This window comes from Helianthus annuus, chromosome 17, assembly GCF_002127325.2.
Source record: "Helianthus annuus cultivar XRQ/B chromosome 17, HanXRQr2.0-SUNRISE, whole genome shotgun sequence".
NCBI classification, from domain to species: Eukaryota; Viridiplantae; Streptophyta; class Magnoliopsida; order Asterales; family Asteraceae; genus Helianthus; species Helianthus annuus.
The window spans coordinates 18,940,316-18,966,166 of record NC_035449.2 but is presented as its reverse complement, the minus strand read 5'-3'; the positions used below and the strand labels follow the sequence as shown (position 1 = coordinate 18,966,166).

General features: G+C 35.0%; 2 protein-coding genes and 1 long non-coding RNA gene across 3 annotated transcripts; 2 read left to right on the top strand and 1 right to left on the bottom strand.

Moving 5' to 3' along the window:
* Window positions 1-10,354: 10,354 nt before the first annotated feature.
* Window positions 10,355-11,306, bottom strand: LOC118489122. Its single transcript, XR_004886291.1, has 2 exons — window positions 11,215-11,306; window positions 10,355-10,422 (listed from the first exon to the last, which is right to left on the bottom strand). It is a non-coding gene; the product is annotated as an uncharacterized LOC118489122 (long non-coding RNA).
* Window positions 11,307-16,873: 5,567 nt separating this feature from the next.
* LOC118488799 (zinc finger protein ZAT11-like) lies at window positions 16,874-17,275 on the top strand. The gene has a single exon (XM_035986158.1). It carries the CDS (start codon window positions 16,874-16,876, stop codon window positions 17,273-17,275), a length of 402 nt encoding a protein of 133 aa, XP_035842051.1.
* Window positions 17,276-23,512: 6,237 nt separating this feature from the next.
* LOC110923809 (zinc finger protein ZAT11) lies at window positions 23,513-23,914 on the top strand. The gene has a single exon (XM_022167867.1). The coding sequence runs from the start codon at window positions 23,513-23,515 to the stop codon at window positions 23,912-23,914; it is 402 nt and encodes a 133-aa protein (XP_022023559.1).
* The last annotated feature ends 1,937 nt before the right edge of the window (window positions 23,915-25,851 follow it).

Genomic DNA, 25,851 nt, shown 5'->3' with positions numbered 1-25,851 from the left:
AAACTCTATTCAACTCTATATATAAATATAAATGACCTGTTATACATGATCTATATATAAACAAATATAACTTGTTAAATGGATATGTAAGACTTGTAAGTGCCCAACTAGAATCTAAGTAACTCACTAAAATTTATTATCAGTATCGTGGCAAAGCAAACTGATTCTCGTCGAACAACACTAGTACCGATATTGGTTCGATTAAAACCATTACCGGTATTCGTTTTTATAGTTTTCGATTTTTGTAAAATATATGCCAATACCTTTAGGCATATCATAACTAAACACCTTGCATGCATGCATGTAAACTTTCGCTCTAAATATAAGGATACCCTAATAAACCGACCTTTTTAATCTCTTGCCACACAAGAAACCATAGAAACTACCACTCATAGACTGCATTCTCTCAATCCTCCACCCACACACACTATTCCTCACATTAGAGTATACATTCAAGCGTAAATACATAACCATGAGTACAGACATGGAGAAAACAGTTACAAGTTCTTATTGTGACATCTGTGCCTCCACGGCCATCGAACAAATACCGAATCAATGAAATGTTGTGTTTCATACTTGATATTTGTATAAATATGTGTATCGTTTGCACATATCAATTCTTGTTCGATTTCAAGCTTTAAATCGCTTACTGGAAGGTTATACGCAAACTGATGGGTAAACGCAGTCAGTATAACGTGAAAAACACTCCGGAATAGTGACATAGGCTTAACATACCTTAAATAACCTTTACCTAACTTAGAAATAAGTTTTGGAGGGTTTGGTGTGTCGAAATCAAGTTCATTCGCTTAAAGGGACTAAATACGACAAACTGCGAAAGTATGCCGATTCGTACTGTAACGAACCTTCCGGAACATGATCATAAGTTAAACATGCCCTAAATATCCCTTACATAGCATAGAAATAGGCTTTGAGGTGTTTTGATGCGCAAAAATAAACTTATTGATCAATAGGGACTAAAAGCGTCAAAAAGTGCATAAGTTTGCATTTTCGCGCATATCTTACGTTCTGAATATATCCAGACATCCAAAAATTTATGTAATCATTAAAATATTTTATTTTAGTGATTGGCATGATAAAATTTCATTCGTCGCGTAATTTGGATCGTTTTTGCGTTCGTTACGATTTCCGTCGTAATTAACCGAAAAACACAACCGTACGACCAAACGAACCGACATCCGAGATATTTTTGAGCACATTTCAAGTTCCCTATACTTTAACTTCCTTTTAGAGCCTTGAAATGGGGTTAACAGGGCTTAAAAGTGGCAAAAATCAAGTTTTACAAGTGCAGGGACCATTTTTGAAATTTCTAGCAGATACATTGAACTTGGTACATTTTTGAGGTTTTGATGGTTTTAACCCAAGGTTTTGCACTCTATGGGCTGGAATTTGATGGTTTTAAGTATTCCCATGGTTTTGAAAACCATGTGCCCAAGTGGAGGGCCAAGATCAAGGCACGAAATGCAAGAAACGATCCTAACGGTTCTCCGAAATCTATAAATACCCAAGCTCCCATTCCATTTTCCTCACACCTTGATCTAATTTTATGCTCTAAGTTGAAGCTTTATGCTTCATACCTGAGTATTTAGATTAAGTTCTTCCTAGCTTGGACCCGTTGTAAGTTTCTTTCGTGCTTTTATGCGTTTTTAAACGTAAAAGTCGAACAGTGTTTGACTTTCTGCTTTGACCAGCCTTTGGTCAACACGAAGTTCGTTAGAACTTCTCAACGTGAGCGTAATCACGATAATTATAGTCTCTAGTGACTATACCTACTGATTACCACGTTGATTAGGTGTAGTGACGAGTCATAGTTTCGGCCAAAATACGTGCCTATGCGTATTTTGTAACCAAACTATTCTTGGGTATCAAAACCGTTTGTTTTGATATCAAATTTGTTTTCTAACTTCGTTAAACATGTCTTAACATGTTTAACTCGTCACTTTAGGTTTAGTGCTTATATAGGGTCGTAAGATAAGCGGTCTAAACAACCGCTTAGACTTTCGAACCCGACCCGTTTGGTCAATCATTAGGATCCGATCAAACATGTTTTGTGACCATAGTTGTATAGGGAATAACCTTCCGAGGTTATACCTTATGGTCACTACGTTTAGTTAGTTGTATGATAGGTAATTTATATGCCTTAAGAAAACGACCAAAATGCCCTTTTTTATGCATAAATTCATTTTAAGCATATGTAACCTAAATTTTCACATCTAAACTGATTAGGTAACATTATTAGACATGTTAAGGCATATAATACTTGTCATAGGACTAGTTAGGCGGTCCAAACGCGTTTTACGCGAACGGCGCGTTAAAGTAGCGTAAGCTACCTAAACGAGTCGTAATGGGTCATAAGCACTTAGGTTAGATTTCGATTTAGTATGTAGGCCTTGTTAAACCATATCATATGAGTTCCAATACTCATTTGGTTTACGAAATCTCATCCTATCCGATCTTCCGATTTAGGTCCGGTTTATTTACATAGTTACTTATATTAGGTGCCGATTGATTCCGTGCTCCCTCTAGCTTTGCTTGGTTGTTATTTAAGACTTCTAAGCATTCTCAAGTGAGTACATAGTTCCCCTATTTTACTGTTTTCAAATGTTTTGGGGTGATTCATATGTGTTAAATGATTTCGATGTTTTTAACGATGGTTTCGAAAATGATTAAAATGGTTTATATTAAATTAATAACGATTTCGATAATGTGGATAAACTTGTTGGTTGTAATTACATAATGAATAACATTCATTAGTTTTGGCCGAACCGACCAGTATTAGGTTATGGTACCATAGGATCTGACAAATCCCGTTATCAGACTGCACCCATGGTTATGTGTGGGTTAGGTGGGTAATGACTGAATCTGTGATTGTTACTTTACCCTTTGGTGGTTTATTAATGCGAGTTTCGAGATAGTCGAGTCACGAAGGTTTGGATGTTATTAGCGAGATGACCAAAAGTAGTTTTCACAATTTAAAACGAGAATGATTTAAACGACTGAAGCGATTTTTAACGAGTTAAACAATTTGGGTAAACGATTGGTTTTTGGTTAGTATTTAGATAACGGGACGGGTGTAATATGATGAAAACATGGTAGATACGCCGCTGGTACTTCTTATATGTAAGTGTTTTCATCATATTACATGTCGTGGCGTTATTTAGTTCACTTGGGTAAACGATTCCGAAACGATGTCACACAATGATGTTTTTTAAATAATATAAACCATACGAGTTTTATTAATGAGTTTTTACGAGATGTTTTACATTTTGATTTAATTAAATAAATGTTTTGGGGTTAAGAATCATGGCTACGAGATTTTATAAATTATAACCAACTTGATTTGAGTTGGTTAATTATGTCGCAATACTATACTTTTCAAAACAAGGTTTTTAATTAAGTATTGCAACATGTAAACTAGCCATGAATCCGACATTCTCATAAATCTATGTGCTCGCCGAAGCGCAGTTGGAGGCTGAGGAATGGCATTATATGGAGTTGATCTTGGCGGCAAAAGAATGGCGACTGTGGTTAACCGATTGATATATGTTAACAGGTTTTGGTTGTGGTTGTTGATTTCGCCTTCAGATTTTTAGGTTTCAAATATTATATATTGTTGGTTTGCAAGATGTGTTTAAACGTACCCTCGATTACTAAAGTCTAAACATACCTCATGCATGTGAAGCTGTGAGGGGGAAATATATATTTTAATAGTGAGAGTCTGTGTGACAGAGAGAGGGTACGTTTAGCAAGACTTTAGTTTGCAAATGTGGCTTGTGTGTTTAGATTAAATGATAAATACACATTCTAAACTTAAGACTGTTATGATCTCTATTGCAAATCCGTCGTTCCTTTTTTCTTAATTTATTAACTATGGTCGCAATTGTTATTAACTATGGTCGCAATTGTTCAGTTTTCTAGTAGTGTTGGATTTAGAGTCCATACGTGTAGGCAAGACTACAAAGGGATGCTCCACTGCTCATTATTATTCTTTAACCATCACAACACCGTATCATTATCTCCTAATTATTTGCCGCTCTTCTTTCCTATCTAGATATATCAGATTGGTTAAGTTTAGATTTCTGTTTCGATTTTGGTTGGATTTTGTTTTTTAATTTTTTTTCCTTTTTGTTCTCTGCTTCTATATATTTCCGATTTTACACTTATTATAAATATTTTAACGAATTCAATCTAAATGCTATATTTATTCCACCGGTATAAACATAATATAAAACAATATTATTACTCATCTCACAAGTTTTTCATAAATGATATTTATAACCATACTAGTGCTAATACTCGCGAATTTCGCGGTGTTGAAAAATGATATGTTTATACTTCTGATAGACGGACTGTACGGATAAAATTATAATGGCAATCTGAATTTAAAATACTAAAAAAAAACAAACGCATTGTACTACAAACTTAAATAAAGGGGGATCGAAAAGTAAATGTAAGATATATGTTTTTCGGGTTTTCAATATAAACTGAAACTCCATTACTGTAACACTTCTGCTTGCTGGAGTTTCGTAACCAATAACTTCGAATTCGTTTTAGACCAGTTGAAAAAACAATCGTCACCTAAGGAAATACGTTCAGCTTCAAGTATATCATGCCATCCAACAACACCGTACCTATGGTAGATAAAATATGAAAAAATTTGTTAGTAATACATATACAAATAGGGTAAAAGATAAATAATAACTAAGATAATAAACTGATTGACAAACCTTCTTTGACCATCAATATTGTGTGTACAAAGATTCTTAACCCAAGTATTTCCTTTAATAACTTTGATCTTTAGTTCAGAAAACTCATTTAAACCACTTAAGTCAGTAATTAACTTTGAAGGATCTACATTTTGTAAGAACGTTAAAAATATGTAAATGTTATTAAATGAAAAAACACTAAAAATAAAAAAATAAACGTAAAACAGGATAGTATAATACCAATTGATGAGTTACTGTCATTGCAAAAAAAGGATAGTTAGGATCGTCACTAACTTGTCGATAACCTTCCACATTGCTAATATGTTCATATTGTTGCTCAATCAAAGGAGTGTTGTTTAACAAAACTTGACGACCATGTTTATTGAATATGGTAATATTAAAATGTTTCACGTCCTTTATTTGAAAACACAAAATATCCCCAGGATTTAACCTTAGATCATCAATAAATTTTAACCAACCATCAGCAAAACAATAATTTGGACCAATCTTTCTAATACGGACTTCCCATTGATGATTCTCGGATACGTTAAGTATAACCATGTTATCCGGTAAACGATAATCATAATGTTTTGAAATAAAAGTGCTTGGTAGAACCTGTAAAAAATAATTATTACAAATTTATGCGTATTATGGTTTTTTAATAAATCGTAATAACAATAAATAAAAAATTAAAATCTATAATAAAATTACGTACCGTTGGACTTTGTAAAGGATTTTGAATAATTTTACAAAACGATTTTCCATACTTTTTATTTGGATCATGAGAGAAGAGCTTGAACTTGAAAGTACGATCACCAAGATAGTTGAAAATCATGAAGAAAGATTCATGGCCAAAGTAGTTTAAAACCTCACACCATCCATCCGTAAAGTAAAATACATCTTCTATTAATTTGATAACAACAGACCATGAATGCGTTTCATCAAATTTAAGACTAACAGTTGAAAATTCTAACTTATTCATCCATATAAATCTACTCATACATATAGGTATAGCCTGAAAACCAAAAAAAGAAAAGGCAAATTTCTTTCGAATAAAAGATAAAACAATACAAATCATTAGTTTTAAGAAATAATACGGAAAAGTATGTACCTGTTGAAGAGATAGCGGATCAAGTATAGTTATGATAAAATACGGATCATGACGATACATGTTAACCCAAACACGAAAATTCAGAAAGAAGACTAACAATCGAATAGTACTTGCAACACATACAATGAAAGAAAAAATTAATAGTATGTATTTATAAGAGAAAATTGATAAATTATTCTTAAAAATACAATAGAATCAAAAGTTGTTATAACTATTTATGTAAATTATTATTCAACTGAATATTGGCCAAAAAAATAAAATTTTTTGTAAATGTGTAATAAAAATTTAACCGATTTAAAAAATCTTGAAAGTAAATAACAAAAATCATTGTAATAGATATAACAAATCGTAATACTTTCATTAGAATATATAATTAGTTTAGTTATAGATAATGCATACTCAAAGATTTTCCTAATGAATGTACTGAAAAATATAACAAATCGTAATACTTTCATTAGAGTATATTCATTTTTATTCATTACTATACTTGTAAATATATTGAAAAATACTTGATTTAAAGTATTAAACGTTTAATAAAAAGATAAACAAAAAAGCCTATATCTATTTATGTAAAATATTGAAATAAATAATGGGAAAAAAATAAGTTAATGTAATATACTGAAAGAAACGGATATAGCAAATAAAAAGATCAATATATATTTAAATATTATAAAATCTAATACAATCATAACATATCAACTCAACTTCCTTCAACACTCATATCATCTTCAATCACAAAGCTCAAGAAAATTACAATCGACGGTTGAACAAATTGGTAAAGTTACTTTACCGACTTAATTTCCGATCACTTGAACGGCATTCTACGGTTTGATTTACACACTTATTTTCCGATAACTTGAACCGCAATCTTCCCTTTGAGTTACTTTACCGACTTGTTTCCGGCGATTATTGAAAAATTAGACGTGAAATAGAGTTTTAGGTTTTCATGAATTTGAATGTTTTTTATGTTATGTGTATCTAAGAGGGATTAGATTCTATTGCATGTGTTTAAAAGTATAGAATTTTGGTTAATTATGTGATTTGGTTGATATATTTTGTGGATCTTCTTGTGAAAAATAGAATTTCTTGGTTAAGATTGTTATTTGGATGATTGAATAGCTTATAAGTATCACATAAAACTTAAGATTGAGCATATTTTTTGTTGACTCATAAGGTGTTTTTTTCCGGCTATTATTGAAAATTTAGACGTGAAATCGGGTTTTAGGTTTTTATAAAATTGAATGTTGTGTATGTGATGTGTATCTAATAGGGATTAGATTGTATTGCATGTGTTTGAAAGTATAGAATTTCGGTTAATAATGTTATTTGGTTGATATATTTTGTGGATCTTCTTGTGAAAAAATAGAATTCCTTGGTTAACATTGTTATTTGGATGATTGAATAGGTTATCAGTATCACATAAAATTTAAGATTGAGAATATTTTTGTTGACTTATATTGAAATAGGATTACATTGATGTCATATACTTTTATTTTTCCTTATCTATGAGAATATATATATACAATAAGATTCAACACTAAAAAAAGAGGTATGTCAACTAAATTGAGTATGTATTTACTAGTAATCAAATACATTGATCTGATAACAGTTCCTTTGTTATTGTTTAAAGTCTACATAGACAGATTTTATGTAGATTATGAATTTGGATTATTGCTATAAAGGCATATTTATAAAAAATGTGTATCTAGTATTGCTTAAGACGTAATTTTGTTATTGCTATAAACATATATGTATGCATTCAAGTTGAATACTAAATGTTTATAACAGTTGTTGCTATGTTACAGGTATATAAAAATGAGTTCGTCATGCGTAGCTGTGTTAGATGAGCAATACTCGTTAAAACTGGTATGCTACAAATGTTACAAAAAAGTATATATAAATTGTGTTAGATACGATCTAAAACATAAATTTAACCACAGGTGCTGCCAGTTGACTTTGTTAAGAGTGTATATGGTGATTATTGGCAAAGAACTAAATTAATTATACATAATGAAAGTCGAAGAAGTTGGCCAGTTTCTTTGAGAAGTGTAAGCGGGGAATCTGTTATCACTGACGGATGGAGTAATGTGGTAAGGGATCTTCAGTTGACAAAGCAGACGTTATTGCGCTTAAGGATAATCGAAGATAAAAATATTCAAATGGATTGTTTCATCGAGAACATGTGTGGTGAATCTTTTTTAACAGTAAATCGTTACGGCATTTTAAAGATAATAGTAAGTATACTAATATGTATGAATCGATTTTTTTTGTTATAGTTGTAAAATAAATGGTATACATATATATTTGACAATAAAATGCTACATAACTTTTCAGGTGATTCCAGAAGCTTATGTCACAAAATGTTACTCTTACACGCCAGTCAACGATTGTTATAACATATATGCAGCAGGTCAGATTTGGAAAGTTGAGACGAACAAAATCAATGATAATTATGTTTTTTACAAAAGGTTGTCCTTATTTCATGATCTTGCGATAGAAGATGATGATATATTGTTGTTGATGAAGACGGACAGCAACACATTTGAGTTAAAAATTTATCGTCGAGGAGTTGAGGTTGTTTTGACTGTAAGATCCGTCTCTATTAATCAATATTATAATATTAAACACGTATTTTATACGAAAATGCAAGCTTACAAAAACTTTTCCAAGTTAAACTTCTTACATAATTTAAAACATTAAAAAATATAATTTCAAGTGTTTACAATATCCATTTTTTAAACTAGAACAAAATAAGATCGTTGCGGAAGCTTCGAGACATGTGTTCGGTTCTCCTTTCTTGCTTGATCCTCATCCGGAGTTCCATAAGACATTCCTAAAATCAAAACCAACATAAAAGTTAGTTTTGACAGTTTCACAACAAGTTATAGACATTTTTCCATCCAATTCATTCATCCATTATTCAAAATTCTTGTTTCCTTCGAATTCAAATTTCCGGTTCTTAAACCGAATTATTTGACCTGTTATGGGTATTTATGTCAAAACTATAATTTTATCAACTCTTATTAAAAAATAAAACTCTTATTTCCTCCAACCATAATCCATATTATGGTTGGTACATGTACCCTTCACGAGAGTATCATTCCTTGTGTGTACCTGGCACGGGTCAACATTGACTCGTTTTTAATACATTGCATTACCTTTCGCCAACCTTGGCAAAACATGCTCATACTTTTCGCTTGCCTGTATTTGTAACACTTAACAATACATAATATTAACAATCATCATTTATATTATTATACAACTTCTGACCAATTATTGAGTCAAAACTAAGTGTTTAAGACCCCGAAACAATTTCTGCAAGTACGGACCTGCTTGCTGTCAATAACTATTTTGTTGACAAAACGTCCGCAAAAACCACGTTAAACAACTTCCGAAAAATTTATAAAAATTACCAGTTATCATTTATATTGTTATACCACTTCTGACCAAATATTGGGTCAAAACTAAGTGTTTAAGGCTTCGAAACAATTTCTGCAAATACGGACCTGCTTGCTGTCAACAACTATTTTGTTGACAAAACGTCCACGAAAACCACGTTAAACAACTTCCGAAAAGTTTATAAAAATTACCAATTATAGTTTATACTGTTTTACCACTTTTGACCAAATATTGAGTCAAAACTAAGTGTTTAAGGCTTCGACACAATTTCTGCAAATACGGACCTGCTTGCTGTCAACAACTATTTTGTTGACAAAACGTCCGCGAAAACCACGTTAAATAACTTCTGAAAAGTTTATAAAAATTACCAATCATCACTTATATTGTTATACCACTTCTGACCAAAAATTGAGTCAAAACTAAGTGTTTAAGGCTTCGAAACAATTTCTGCAAATACGGACCTGCTTGTTGTCAACAACTATTTTGTTAACAAAACGTCCGCGAAAACCACGTTAAACAACTTCCGAAAAGTTTATAAAAATTACCAATCATCATTTATATGTTATACCAATTCTGACCAAATATTGAGTCAAAACTAAGTGTTTAAGGCTTCGAAACAATTTCTGCAAATACGGACCTGTTTGCTGTCAACAACTATTTTGTTGACAAAACGTCCGCGAAAACCACGTTAAACAACTTCCGAAAAGTTTATAAAAATTACCAATCATCATTTATATTGTACCAAATATTGAGTCAAAACTAAGTGTTTAAGGCTTCGAAACAATTTCTGCAAATACGGACCTGCTTGCTGTCAACAACTATTTTGTTGACAAAACGCCCGCGAAAACCACCTTAAACAACTTCCGAAAAGTTTATAAAAATTACCAATCATCATTTATATTGTTAGACAACTTCTGACCACATATGGAGTCAAAACTAAGTGTTTAAGACCCCGAAACAGTTTTGCAAATAACGAAACTGTTTGCTATCAATAACTATTTTATTAACAAAATGCCCGCGAAAACCATGTCCATTTTATTATTCACAATGCTATCCATTATACAAGTAAGTATTGTATTCTAGAAGGTGTAAGTTTTACTTACCTTGCATCCGGTTATTCTTTTCCGCGTGCTCCATCCGTTTGACCCGCTTCCTTCCCAAGCTTCCATCTAGCTTGTTAAGCGTCAACTATCATTATAATTCGTAAGACGGTTAGATTAGTCATTATCAATTATGACTATTCCACCTTACGTATTTCATATAAAAATTATCATTCATCATATTGTTGGTCAGTTTGACTTTCTAAAAGTCAAACGACCATTAGTATTTAAAATGCACATTCAAGTTCATCAACTAATTTAGGCACTCTTTAATTACCCGGTTGGCGTTATCTTTAGGCCACCGTTTTAACCAAGGTTCTAACCGAGTTTATTACATTTCCCACACTTTATCTTATTCAAGTGATTATCAAGACTAATTTGTTCATTCATTTCGCACGAACTAGGGGTTTCTCATATACAAGTGAAACCCGTTTCGTCATATCACTAGCATTCATCCGAACACCTAACATAATCAAGTTCTACCTATCAGTTAGTAGATAACATGATTTCATATACCTAGTTACATGAATATATTTACCGGATTTCATCATAACATTCAAAAACCCGTTTCAAATCGTGTATGGGTATTCACTCGAACCTATAAATTGTTCAAGTATCTCGGTTCAACTATCAATTATGATGATTTTAAGCACAAATATATCATCATCTTCACTATTTAATCAAAACCCACTTCCTAGTTTACTTGTTAATCACTTACAAGTAACTTTACATTAAATTCTTCATAATTTTATCATAACTAACGAAATTAAACACACAATAGCATTCAATTTCAACTATGGATCCTACTCCAACAACCTAATTACAAGTAACATACTTGTCTCACATTTCAACTTCAACCAATCTAGGTTTTATGACATACCTTATGATCCCCTTGACTAGGTGATCATTTATACATGTTCATGCATCGATTTGGGTCTTGATTTGAGCTTCAATTTGATCATTTAGTGTGAATTAGGGTTTGCTCCATGGGAGCCCTTTCACGAACACACTGTGTTTGTGTGTGTGTGTGTTTTTTTTTTTTTTTTTTAATAATTAATCTTTTAAGTTATCCCACCTTTGGCCCCTCAAGTTTTGTTAATTAGTAAGTAGGCTACAACCTACTTATTTTCAACAATATTTTGTCTTGTTAACTAGGTTAAACATTCCTAGTTAACTTATTGAGTTCGGGGAGGTTATAACCCATTTTATTTAAGTCCCGTTAACTCGGGCTTTTTATAACCTTTATTTCCTCGAAAGCTTTTATTCATTCATTTTTTTATATTAGGTTTGGTTTATTTATTTAAATCCTAATTAATTTTTTTTACCGGGTTTACCTTTACCACTAACGGTATTTTACCCGTTTATTTATTTATTTTTTTTGGTTAATTTGATATAATTAACAAACCCGTTTTTTGGGTGTTACATTGACCAATAAAGAAGAAAGTGAAGATGACTCTCTGCTGGAAATACCTAAAGACACATACTACAAAAACGTTCAGTTTGTAAGTATTTTCAACTAAACTATAACGGTTTACTAAAAAATACAACTTATTTACGTATCTTATTGTATACCAGACATTCTGTGATGATGATGACTCGATAAATCAGTTGATTTCTGAGGTACTAACCTTACATTTATGTAGATTAAAATACATTACAATCAGATTTTGTCATTTTATTAACTATCATACACAGATTCATGAAGGTAGTAACAAAGAGGAGGTGAATAAGAACATTGGTGGAAAAGAAAAGTCGAAGGTAGAAACAAAGATTTTGATGAGAGAAGAGACAAACCAACCAACAAAAGATGATGTAATTATTTCAAACATAATAATAGATGATTAGTTTCATTAATATATGTAGACATATTTAGTTAATAATTGTTGGTTATTGTTATCTAACGTTAGTGGTTGTCTTAACAACTTAAGAAGAAAGGAAAATAGGTTGAGGCATATTGTCATGCGGACGACAGTAAGGAACTGATATGCGGAACAGAAGTCGAAATGCCAAACATCTCGACAGTTGGACAGAGAACTCGCAGCCGGTTGGTATGTATAGCATAACTTAAAAACATTTAGTGATCAATATTTGTTATAAATTAAGAGATTAGTCTAAATATAATGTATGTCTTAAAAAATAAGGTAAACGAAAAAAGAAAGAGATATGGTCATGCATTGAAGATATTGGATGTTGAACGAAAAGTTGTTGCAAGGACAATTGCTGTTGAGAAAAGTGGTAAATATGAATTCACAAAGAAGGGAGAAAACCGCATGGTATGTTTTTTTAACCTAGTCAATAATAAACAGAAATACTATAATATGCATAAGGCTGATTTACTTGTTAATTACGGCATTCATGCAGAGAATGCCTGCTGATGTCGTAAGATTTGCCGGATTCAGAAATAAAGTGCATGAGTTAAAAGTGACGAACATGAATGGAAAAACCATCGATATGAATCTTAGGCGCCAGAAGAATGGAGATGGTGTAAGGTATGCAATCGAAGGTTGGTCGATGTTCATGAAGGAGAATGGCCTTCGTTTGGGTGACACAATGCATTTCACATTTGTAAGTTCAGGAAATCTCCTGATCTTATTACACGTGGATGGGGTTAATGCAGGTTAACAGGTAATCTAATGATGAAGGTGTTTGTGTAGACGAAATCATGACTCTTTTGTGCTACTGATTTTATGTTTCCTCTTTTTTGGACATGCAATCTATGGTTATCATGTTTTATTTTGTTCCTAGGGGTAGTTTAAGGTTAAAGACAATTAGTATTATATCATCCAACCACGTACGATATTTTTGAATGTAATTAATAGTTGGTATCGTGTATAAACAGCTGTTGATTATCAATGTTTAAATAGATATATTTACAAACTAGGTTGTGGTTGTTTATATGTGATTCGGATTGTTTATATAAGTTGTAAGTAAGATGTACTACAAATGTAATGTAACCAAATAAGCGGAAGTAAAAAGTAAGGATGAATATCAGAAAAAAAAGGAATAAAAATACAGTTGGAAAGTAATATACACTACATTTGTAGTTTTATTAGTAATGTTCCCATCATTGTCTAATATTAACATCCTTAAACCATCCATGCTTTTGACTCTTGAAACTGCAACATATAGTTGTCCGTGAGTGAAAACATGCTGCTTTAGAAACAAACCAACCTTCGATAATGACTGTCCCTGGCTTTTGTTTATCGTCATTGCAAAACACACAGCTATCGGGAATTGCCTTCTTTGAAGCTTGAAAGGTATTCGTTTGTCAGAGAGCGAAAGATTGATCCTTGGAATAAAAGTTCTAGTACCAATATTATTACCAGAAATGTTTCGATTATTATTCTTTAAGGGATGCTCCATCGCTCATTATTATTCTTTAACCATCACAACACCGTATCATTGCTCCTAATTATTTGCCGCGTCTTTCCTATCTAGATATATCAGATTGGTTAACTTTAGATTTCTGTTTCGAGTTTGGTTGGATTTTGTTTTTTAATTTTTTTTCCTTTTTGTTCACTGCTTCTATATATTTCCGATTTTACACTTATTATAAATATTTTAACGAATTCAATCTAAATGCTATATTTATTCCACTGGTATAAACATAATATAAAACAATATTATTACTCATCTCACAAGTTTTTCATAAATGATATTTATAACCATATATTAAACATTAAAAAAACCAATTTAGAAAAAAAAATATATACCTATTGAATATGTCTTTTTCATTTATTTTAGGATCATCTACAATAATAATATTATTATTAAGCTAACTAAAATACCTTGCTTTAGATAAAACTTGTTACATGGAGATAGGACGTAAAGTGACCATTTAAGACGAATTGGGTGCCATTTAAGAAGAATTGCTTTGCGTAGAAAATGATTCGTAATCGAATCCCTCTCTTATTGAACCTAAGGCGAAGAAGATCCAAAAACTAGTCTTGCAATGGAAAAGAAAGATCCGGGAACGTTACAGAATTGGAATGGAAACTAGCAAAATGCAAACAATTAGACTCGCCACATAAAGAGGGTTTCTTTGTGAGCATACTCTAGCGTGAATTATGGATGGACGTATATAAAGAGAGAAAATGGGTGATTCAATGTAAATCTTTTTACTAGTGATCCAGTGGGACCCATGATAAGTTACGATAACATGAAACGACGGGAGGGTATGCATGGGTCGTAGCTTGTTGGTTCAGCCGACGAGGTCGTTACCTCTTCAAACAAGGTTGTTCTTTTTGCAGCAGCAATGTAGATGATGGGTGTACGTTTTCTTATCAGATTTGGCAGTGGCTTTTTAGTTGGGTGTGAAACGTCTTGTAAATCGAGTTGAGTTGTTCAATTTGTTAAAAGACCTATTCGACTTCAAAGACAAATGCTAAGCTTGTTAATTGTAGCACTTTTGCATACGGTTATTTGGCAGATGAGGAATGCTTGGGGGTTGGGTTTGATCAGCTAAGAAAACAACGGCTGGTTATCTTACTACGCCTTTCAATTGGATATTCGTTTTAGAGCTATGTTATTAAATACAGTGGCGAAGCTTGAGATTTCCGACCGGAGGGTCGAAAACATATATATCAAAAAATTTCTATACGAAAACTATACTCTCCACTGTTGAGCGAAAAGTTCAGGGGGTCGGCCGGCCCCTCCCGCCCCCACTATGCCGCGCCCCTGATTAAATATATCCCGCTCAGATGGAGGAAACGACATGTAGTTTGCACAACAGTTTTGTTGGATCTTTCCATTCTATCTCTGTTAATACTTTTAAAATTCTCTATATTTAAAAAACACACCGTTGCATCAATCTCAACTACAAATCACAATAATATGGTGTGATTAAGATTCCTCCCTACACTTACAACCTAAGATTTTGACCGTTTGTACAACCTATGAGTTACATCTTAATTCTATTATAATTATAAGTATAAATAAATGGGACTTAAGGAAAAACAAAATTATCAGGATAAAAAAATCAAAGATAATTATACATTATACATATGAATAGGAACAGCTGATGAACAGTGTTATTTTAATTGTTTTTTAATATTGGTTTTTTTAAAGGTTTTTATTATTATATTGTTTTATTAGTTTAATTGATTTAAGCATATATTTTTATATAACTTTTAAGATACGATCAAAGTACCATTTATCAAACAAGAAATCGTAAAAATAATGTATACTTATACATATGAATAGGAACAGCTGATGAACAGTGTTATTTTAATTGTTTTTTAATATTGTTTTTTTTAAAGGTTTTTATTATTATATTGTTTTATTAGTTTAATTGATTTAAGCATATATTTTTATATAACTTTTAAGATACGATCAAAGTACCATTTATCAAACAAGAAATCGTAAAAATAATGTATACTAGTACCGATGTTGTTCAATATGGTATGGTAGCGATACAATATTAATTCATCGAAAGCAAAAACACTAAAAATAAATATTGATACGGATGCAGATGTCATTCAATCGGTTTTGATTGAATTTGGTACGATAATGACACAATATCCGTTTAAAAAATATATATCGTAGTGTTGAAATAAAAAGAGGGGAACAATTGTTTTTGATTTTTTTTCAATATTGTTTTTTCTAAGGTTTTATTATTTTATTGGTTTATTACTTTAATTTATTTAAGTATATTTTGTTCTCTCATATAACTTTTAAGCTACGATCAAAGTACCCGTTATCAAACAGGAAACAATAAAACCGAATGTATACCGGTACCGATGATGTCGGTACAATATGGTAGCGATATAGTATCAGTTTATTTATTGAAAGCAAAAAAACTAAAAATAAAAAAAAATATTGGTACCGATACAAATGTTGTTCAATTGGTTTCGATTGCCGATTGGGCTTGGTACGATAGCGGCTGAATATCGGTTTTCAAAAAAAAATATCGTAATGTTGAAATACAATAAACATAAAATGCAAGCGAACCAAACCGATATCAACTGAACAACATATATAGGTACCATATCAATATGTGTTTTTTTTTTTGTTTTTGATCGATGTAGTGCTTTCTCTTACAATTACCATATCGAGTGCAGGTACTATAACGAACCAAGTTGATACCAACTTAATCCCCGTCGCGAAGCACGGGGGAATATCACTAGTTAATATAAAATTAAATGCAACTAGCATGCGCCGGACGGATAGGACAAAAATTAAATAAGCTCTATTTTTAATTAAGAAAAACTAAATTAAGTTGGATTTTGGATATCGTTTCCATAATATACGCACATAAGAAATCAATCACATAGAATTATAGATACGATTATTATCCAGTTATCCAAAGGTGTACAAAATTAAAAGATTTGCATGCAGCCATGCAAGTAAAAAAAACTAAGGATACTCTAATTAATTAGTTAGCCGACCTGAATTTTATACATGCCACTTAAGTTACCAAAACAACTATAAATTCCACTCATAATTAACTTCATTCATTCTCTCCACACACACACACACACACACAAACACACATTCGGTTATACGTTCAAGTGTACGTACCTATATAATCCAATAGGTCCATGAGTATTGAGATGGAGAAAATGGTTACAGGTTCTTCTAACACTAGTGGTACTTTCGAATGCAAAACATGCGGAAAAAGGTTTCAAAGTTTTCAAGCACTCGGCGGCCACCAGGGAATCCACAGGAAGGTTGATCATATTAACGAAAGAACCTTGTTAACTCTGAATTTCTTGGCTCCGAAGGCGGCGTTGCACCAATGCAAGATTTGCATGAAGGAGTTTGAGACGGGGCCTGCGTTGGGTGGCCACATGACGCGCCACAGGCTTCAAAAAGATTTGGACAAGGAGGTGGTGGAGGGTGGTGGTTTGATGCTGATAGCGGCCGAAGCGCAGTTGGAGGCTGAGGAACAGCATTATATGGAGTTGATGTTGGCGGCGAAAGAATGGCGACTGTTTATGTGATTTTTTATGTTGTGCGTAACTAGGTGTTGGTTGTATATGGTTTAACGATCGATACATGTTTATGGTCATGGTTATGGTTGTTATTCGGCTTTCAGTTTTGCGTTTTTTTTCAAATATATATGTATGTTGTTTTTTTAAGGGGGGGGGGGGGGCAAGATTAATATATAGATATGTAGGTGTTGTTCGTTTGCAAGTGTGTGTGTTTGATGCAATTTGGCATGTGTTCATGGATCATCAAGAACGGATTTGCTACCATGATGATTTCGGTCATTAATCTTATCATTAAACATTTCCTAATTATTCGTTGATCCTCTTTACTATCCGGATAATATCATATTGGTTTGACTAGCGTTGGCGTTTCTGCTTCGATTTTGGTTGGATTTCGTATTTTAAATTTTTCTTTTTGTTCACACTGCTTCTATTTCACCAGTCTACACTGAAATAGAAAGATTTTCACACCCAAACCTGTCCCAGCCCGAACCACTTGAAACCGCTTTGAACCGTTTTTACCCGTCAAGTTCGTTCTAGTCGTTAGAAAACGGTCATTTGATCTTTTGAGACCGATTTCTAGACGCTTTGACCCCCAAATACTATTTTCCATGTTGGTATAAATAGCTAATTGGTGTATTAAGTTGATCACAAGTTATGTCCAGATAGATAAGTATTTAGTATTACATAAGAGACCATATAATAATAAGAGTAAATTACAATTTTCGTCCTTTATGTTTGTATCAGATAGATAGCCTTTAACTTCAATAATTACAGTCACAATCTTTTATTTGGAAAACTTACTATATCTTTCGTCCCTTAGCACTAACCAGGTTAAAAATTTTAGTTAAGTCTATTCACTTAACACGACAGTTTAGTCTTTTTACTTAATTATTTAAGATCAAATATAAACACGTCTGTTCTCTTTTACTCTCTCTTTCTCTCTCTCTCTCTCTCTCACACTTTGATCTCTCTCTCTCTCTCTCTCTCTCTCTAAACAAACCAACAGCCACCACCATCAAACCCACCATCTCCCACCAATAACCACCATTACCAGATCTGAAACCACCCACCAACAACCACCATCACCACAACTCTCTCTCTCTCTCTCTCTTTTAACTGAACACCGCCACCATGCCGAATAAAGCCACCACCACCGCCAAAAATCGCCGCTTTTCTCACTACTACTGTTATTTTCCACAACCCAACCTCCAACCTTCGCTAACCACCACCCCCAACTTCACCACCCCCACACTATCTCATCACCAAAAATAGAATTTGTCACCACCGTCATCCCCTATCAACATCACCATCTTCATGTAACACCTCGTAAAATCATGTCCAATAATGCATCGACACGTGTCCCTAAACCTAATTGTGCCTAATATTGGCTAGGAGGGACTATTGTTGCCAAACAATGAAAAGTATGAATGTAGAGGGACTAAAATTGTCAACATGCTCAAACTAAGCCTCTGAATGACCTTTAACAGTATCCATATTCTCAAATGAGCCACTTATTGGACGAGAGGAACCGTTTGTGTTTTTAATCAAAAGATTGTTAATTGGATGGTTAAAAATGTCAGCATGTTAATTTATACCTATGAGTGACCTTTTAATGAACCCGGAGCTTTATGATGTGCGAGTATACTTTCGAGAATATCTAATAATGACTTTGAAAGGGTTAAAAGTGTAATTAGTGAAAGTTATATTGAGTCTTATGGCTGAGGGGCTAAAACTGCCAAACTTTGGAAGTTATTTGAGGCGCTCGCGGGCCGCGACTACCCTTGGTCAACTCTATCGCGGGGCGCGAGAGAGGTATCTGGGCGATTTTTGGCGTGCAGCCCCAGGGCCGGCTTTGGGCCCGGCAAACCCGTGCCGACGCCCGAGGCCCAAAATTTCAAAGGGCCCGAAAAGTCTTTATAAGCTTGTATATATTTATTAAATTATATATTTGGTATATTCATCCATTTAATATGCTAAAAAATATTGGTGGTGTAGTGGCAAAAACCATCTCAAAATAATGCAAAGGTCTCAAGTTCGAGTCTTTGCTCCATCACAAATTTTTTATTTTTGTAATTCATTTACCCTTAACCATAATTTTGGGCCCAATTCTTTTTGTCGCCCGAGGCCTAAATTTTTTCAATAGTTTTCAGGGACGGCTCTGTGCAGCCCACACATACAGCCAAATCCCACTCAAATCGAAACCATGGGCTGTTTTATCAGTTGTGCCACGTCTTAGGACACTTGTAGGCCTCTTAGAACTACCCATAACACCTGTTGCAACTTCCTCAAACCCTCAACTTAGTATAAATAGGTGCCAAGGTTCACCATTTATCCTTGCATCTTCTTTACTCACTTTGCTCTCTTTGAAGATTCCCAGCTAAAAGGAGACTCCTCTTAAGTGCAACTTCGAGCTAGGACTTGTAAGTGTTCTTACCTCCTGCATTTTCGTTTATAGGCTTTTAAAGCCAAAAAGTCAAGCTTTTTCGATAAATGCTTTGACTTTCGGTTTAGACTTTAATGGTCCAGCCATTGTTCGAGGCGAACTTGGCTACGTGATCGTATCATTATTATTCGTTAACCATCACAACACCGTATCATTATCTCCTAATTATTTGCCACTCTTCTTTTCTATCTAGATATATGAGATTGATTAAGTTTAGATTTCTGTTTCGATTTTGGTTGGATTTTGTTTTTTAAATTTTTTCCTTTTCGTTCACTGCTTCTATATATTTCCGATTTTACACTAATATAAATTTTAACGAATTCAATCTAAATGCGATATTTATTCCACCGGTCTACACATAATACAAAACAATAATATTACTCATCTCACAAGCTTTTCATAAATGATATTTATACGTACCTGATGAAACAATGGTTAACCGGGCAGGGTTAACTCACTGGTCTCGTCAAGAAGGGTTAATCCCTTCCTCTCGAGGATCGCTGGCTGGTCACCGGTGGGTTGATCTCCTGCACAAGGAAACAAACCGTGACTCGTAACAAGGAGGATGGGGTGGGGGGTGCTCCTTGTTACCACTCTCCGGCGTGAGAATCAGTAGTCTGCTTGGGAAGCAAAGTGTGATAGTAGTTGTAGTGAGAGAGTTGTGAAGAGATACCTCAAACCTGGTTTGGGGTTGGTATTTATAGCCGAGGAGTGAAGGAGGAGGTGGATGGATAGACTGACGGCATGCTGCACCTTTGCAGGTGTGTCAGACATGCTGGCCGGGGAGGCGACGCCACGTCAGTCTGTCGCTTACGTAGTCCTGACAGGCGGCTGCCATTGGTGCTACTTGCTCTGTGGTGTCAGTCCCACTTGATGAGTAGACAGGGTGCGGTGCAAGCCGCATCGCTGTCTGCGGTAACTGTAGATGTTCCCGCGTCCTACTCTTCTGATCAAGAAATACGCGAGATGCGGTGCCAGGCCGCATCGTCGGCTGTGGTGACTGTTGTTGTTATCCAGCTTCTCTGTATTGATAGAAGTGTTCACTGGATGTGGTGCGGGGCCGCATCGCTGTGAATACTTCCGTTTTCATACACCAGATGCGGTGCCAGCCGCATCGCTATACCGTTCTCATATTCCAGGTAAGTCCTCCTCCATCACTGGACATATTGGATTCAACCACTGTGTCGATGCGTTCCCGCACGGACATAAGTAGGTTGTTAGCTAGTGGGGGTTTTGATAAGGGTAATGGTCACTCGCGGTCGATGCTGACGCGAGATCTGGGACCATACCCCTTCAAGTCCCCCCAGTCTAGTGTTGATGCCATATGCAAGTTGCATGTGGGAGGAGTATTGGACTATGGTGTTTAGAAGGTAGTTTGGAGTCTAGAGAAGATCCTAGGCCATGTGGATGGTCTTTGCTCTTTGTAAATCAAGCTGGAGGTCTGGAAGGGTCATTTGATGCCTCTTCCGTACCGGTGAGAATGTTTCGTCTGATGCGAAATTCTCAGCCTCGGGTTGGGTGCCACCTGTTGGTGTGTCGAACCAACCTTGAGACCTTACTGGGCGTATGCACAAACTTCGAACCAACCTTTGAGGTGGTGAATGAAGAAGAGAGTTTTCTGATGTCATGATTGGACATCAAATGATGATCCCTTTTGTGGGGTGTTCATGTTCTTCCAATTAGCTCTCTAGTAACCGCACGTCCTTTGCGGTTACCTCGTTGCTTGACATTGTTGGCCACGGTTGTGGGAATATTATTGAGTACTTGCGTCATTGTTGGCCATGTTTGGTCGAACAATGTGATTCTGGATAATGGCCAAATAAACATGGTCATAGGCATGGTAATGCCCACCATTGTTTATTCTATCCGTCTTACAAGTAGGGTAACAAAGTCATAAGCAGACTTGTTACCGCTTGTTCGATCGCTTGTTGTTCGACGAGATCTCGTATGATCATTGGGGATCTCGTCCGCATCTCTTCCTTAGCCACCTTCCTTCACGCTCCAATACCGAGGAGTTTTCCTTGAAGTAGTTTCGTTCCTCGATGTGAAGACTTAGTTGTGGCTCTTCCGTAGCAACCGTTTGCGGAAGGTATGGTTGTGTCCGCAGCGACTCATGAGTATCTGCGGTTTTGTCACCCCATATTCGCTTGAAACGGGTGTGTTGCTCGGATGTGGCTTTTGAAGGATCAGGACTCAGGGTTGCTGATGTGCGTACGCGTACATTCCCTTCCTTCTTTTCGTTAAAGAAGTTGTTTATGCACCCTCTGTGGTTGTGAACCGGACAGGAGGGATTTGAAGCTTGAAGAGAATGAAGGCAATGCGGTTTACCTGTTTCTGAGATGCGGTTCGGTCCAAAGAACAACGCTGGTTCTGAGTATCTGACACACCTGTACGGGCTCGTGTGTGTCATCTCCGCATTATCCACGTGTGCTCGTGGGTATGTGCGGACATGTTTATACCCCTTAACCATGGATAATTTTTTGGCTATTTTATGGGGTATGTAAAAAAAACGACATGCGGTATGGGTTATGGTGCGGTATACCAGAGAAACCGCATGCCGCTTATGTTTGGATAATATTGTCGGTTTTTGTTGTACACGTGGCTGAGCGCACGTGTGAGTTGGTGGAAGTTGGTGAGATTTTCTGGCATGTGCTGAAATGAAAGGACAGTTGCACTGCCCGAGGTCATTAAATGCACTGTAGCAGGAGTGTAAACGTCTCCTTTGTCAGGCGCGTGGGCGGCCACGCGCGCGTGGTAACCGTCAGCGAAAAAGTCGCTTGACACGTGGTGCCGCGTAATTCGCTCTTTTTTGGACGTGATGATTCAGTTTCCATGCTGCATTTATTGCGGTGAGTATATAAGGGGAAACCGTTCGTGGTTTCCCCTCACTTGTTCAAAACAACGTCTGATAATCTTACAACGCCTTTCAATTGGATTCGTTTTAGAGCTGTGTTATTAAAACACTGGCGAAGCTTGAGATTTCCGACCGGAGGGTCGAAACATATATATCAAAAAATTTCTATACAAAAACTATACTCTCCACTATTGAGCGAAAAGTTCAGGGGGTCGGCCGCTGATTAAATATATCCCGCTCAAATGGAGGAAACGGCATGTAGTTTGAGCAACATTTTTGTTGGATCTTTCCATTCTATCTCTGTTAATACTTTTAAAGTTCTCTATATTTACAAAAACACACCGTTGTATCAATCTCAACTACAGATCACAATAATATGGTGATTAAGATTCCTCTCTACACTTGCAACCTAAGATTTTGACCATTTGTACAACCAAATGAGTTACATCTTAATTCTATTATATTATAAGTATAAATAAATGGGACTTAAGGAAAAACAAAATTATCAGGATAAAAAAAAAATCAAAGTTAATTAGTATAAAATTAAATGCAACAAGCATGCGCCGGACGGATAGGACAAAAATTAAATAAGCTTTATTTTTAATTAAGAAAAACTAAATTAAGTTGGATTTTGGATATCGTTTCCATAATATACGCACATAAGAAATCAATCACATAGAATTATAGATACGGTTATTATCCAGTTATCCAAAGGTGTACAAAATTAAAAGATTTGCATGCAGCCATGCAAGTTAAAAAAAACTAAGGATACTCTAATTAGTTAACTAGCCAACCTGAATTTTATTCTTGCCACTTAAGTTACCGAAACAACTATAAATTCCACTCATAATTAACTTCATTCATTCTCTCCACACACACACACACACACACACAAACACACATTCGGTTATACGTTCAAGTGTACGTACGTATATAATCCAATAGGTCCATGAGTATTGAGATGGAGAAAATGGTTACAGGTTCTTCTAACACTAGTGGTACTTTCGAATGCAAAACATGCGGAAAAAGGTTTCAAAGTTTTCAAGCACTCGGCGGCCACCAGGGAATCCACAGGAAGGTTGATCATATTAACGAAAGAACCTTGTTAACTCTGAATTTCTTGGCTCCAAAGGCGGCGTTGCACCGATGCAAGATTTGCATGAAGGAGTTTGAGACGGGGCCTGCGTTGGGCGGCCACATGACGCGCCACAGGCTTCAAAAAGATTTGGACAAGGAGGTGGTGGAGGGTGGCGGTTTGATGCTGATAGCGGCCGAAGCGCAGTTGGAGGCTGAGGAACGGTGTTATATGGAGTTGATGTTGGCGGCGAAAGAATGGCGACTGTTTATGTGATTTTTTAGGTTGTGCGTAACTAGGTGTTGGTTGTATATGGTTTAACGATCGATACATGTTTATGTTTATGGTCATGGTTATTGTTACGGTTATGGTTGTTAATTCGGCTTTCAGTTTTGCGTTTTTCAAATATATATGTATTGTTGTTTTTTAAGGGGAGGGCAAGATTTATTTATATACACACACACACAGTGACGGACCTAGTAATTTTTTCATGGGGGTGCGAAACATTTTTAAAAATTTTAGGCCCCTACGTATATAAGTAAAAAAATCGGTTCGTATCGGGTCGGGTCATGTAAAACAAAAGAAATTGCGCCATAACGTCCCTACTCATGGTTCCTATCACAAACAAATTGATGCATAAGTTCATCGCTCCATAAAATAATGTTTCAATTTTAATTTTCAACCCTAGAAATCGTGTGTAATCACCCTAAAAATCATCTAAACAACATAATCACCCTAAAAATCATCTAAACAACCATAAACAACGTCAAAACACGTGAAATTTTAAACCTATTTAAAAATTTGGTTACCCTTTGGTGTCGGACGGTGGTGGTTCGCGGCTGCTGATGACGTGCTGTTGTGGTTGGTGTTGTGGTCGATGATCGCTGGTAGGAGACGACCCAAGAGAGGGAGGGCGGGATGAATTCTAAGGGACTATTGGACTTATTTTAATTATTATAGTTTGAACTTAGGTTGAGTTTGCTTAATGGGCTAGTAATTAGTGGGCTAATTATGTTTAATGAAATAGTGGGTTAAGGTATTGGGTATTTGGGTTAAGTTGGGTAGTATAAGTTTATATAATTTAGGTAGTTTTTTAAATTAGACTTTACTAAAAAAATTTAAAATATAAATTGAAAACATTTTTTACCTAAGGTGTGTGGACGAAAAATTCCAAGGGGTGCGGATGAAAAAATTCAAGGGGTGCGGACGGGATTTTCAACAGAAAATAGCACTAAAATATTTTTTTCCCGGGGGTGCGCCCGCCCACCTTGGGCTATATGTATGTCCGCCCCTGCACACACATATATATATATATATATATATATATATATGGGAGCCGCTAGAATGAAAACCACCCCGAGTTGTAAGAACCGCGAGAACTACACCCCACGGGTGGGCGTTCACCATGATTTTTTTTACAACTAGATGCGTGCATTATAAACACAGCCGTAAAAAAAAATTTTAAACGCCGCGGCCGAAGGGGTAGTTTTTTACACCACAAGTTTGGTGAAAAAAAAAAAAGAAAAAAGAAAAAAAATTAAAAACACCAAACTTGTGGTGTAAAAAACTACCCCCTCGGCCGCGGCGTTTAAATTTTTTTTTTTACGGCTGTGTTTATAATACACACATCTAGTTGTAAAAAAAAATCATGGTGAACGCCCACCGTGGGGTGTAGTTCTCACGGTTCTTATAACTCGAGATGGTTCTCATTCTAGCAGCCCCTATATATATAGGGTAAGGTTCATGCGAGAACCACCTTTATTGCGAGAACCGCGAGAACCAATGTGAACACAAGCTAAAATAGCTAAAAAAACCTAAAAAAACCCTAAAAAAACCTAACCCCCACCCCCCCACCCCCAAAAACCTAAACCCCCCCACCCCCCCCCCAAAAAAAACCTAACCCCCCCCCCCCCAAAACCTAACCCCCCCCCCCCCCAAAGCTAAATGCTAAAAACTAAAACCCTCAAAAAACCTAACCCCCCCAAGCTAAAATGCTAAAAACTAAACCCCCCAAAAAACCTAAAAAATCTAAAAAAATCAAAAAAAAATCTAAAATTTTTTTTTATTTTTTTACTATTTTTATGTTCAAATCGCTACTTTTAGTAGCCAAAAAAAAAAAAAAATTTTTAAAAAAAAATTTAAAAAAAAAAATTTTTTTTTAAAAAAAAATTTAAAAAAAAAAATTTTTTTTTGGATACTAAAAGTAGCGATTT

Excerpts from the sequence above, each read along its gene's own strand:
- LOC118488799 (XM_035986158.1), top strand. The coding sequence starts at position 16,874 with ATGAGTATTGAGATGGAGAAAATGGTTACAGGTTCTTCTAACACTAGT.
- LOC110923809 (XM_022167867.1), top strand. The coding sequence starts at position 23,513 with ATGAGTATTGAGATGGAGAAAATGGTTACAGGTTCTTCTAACACTAGT.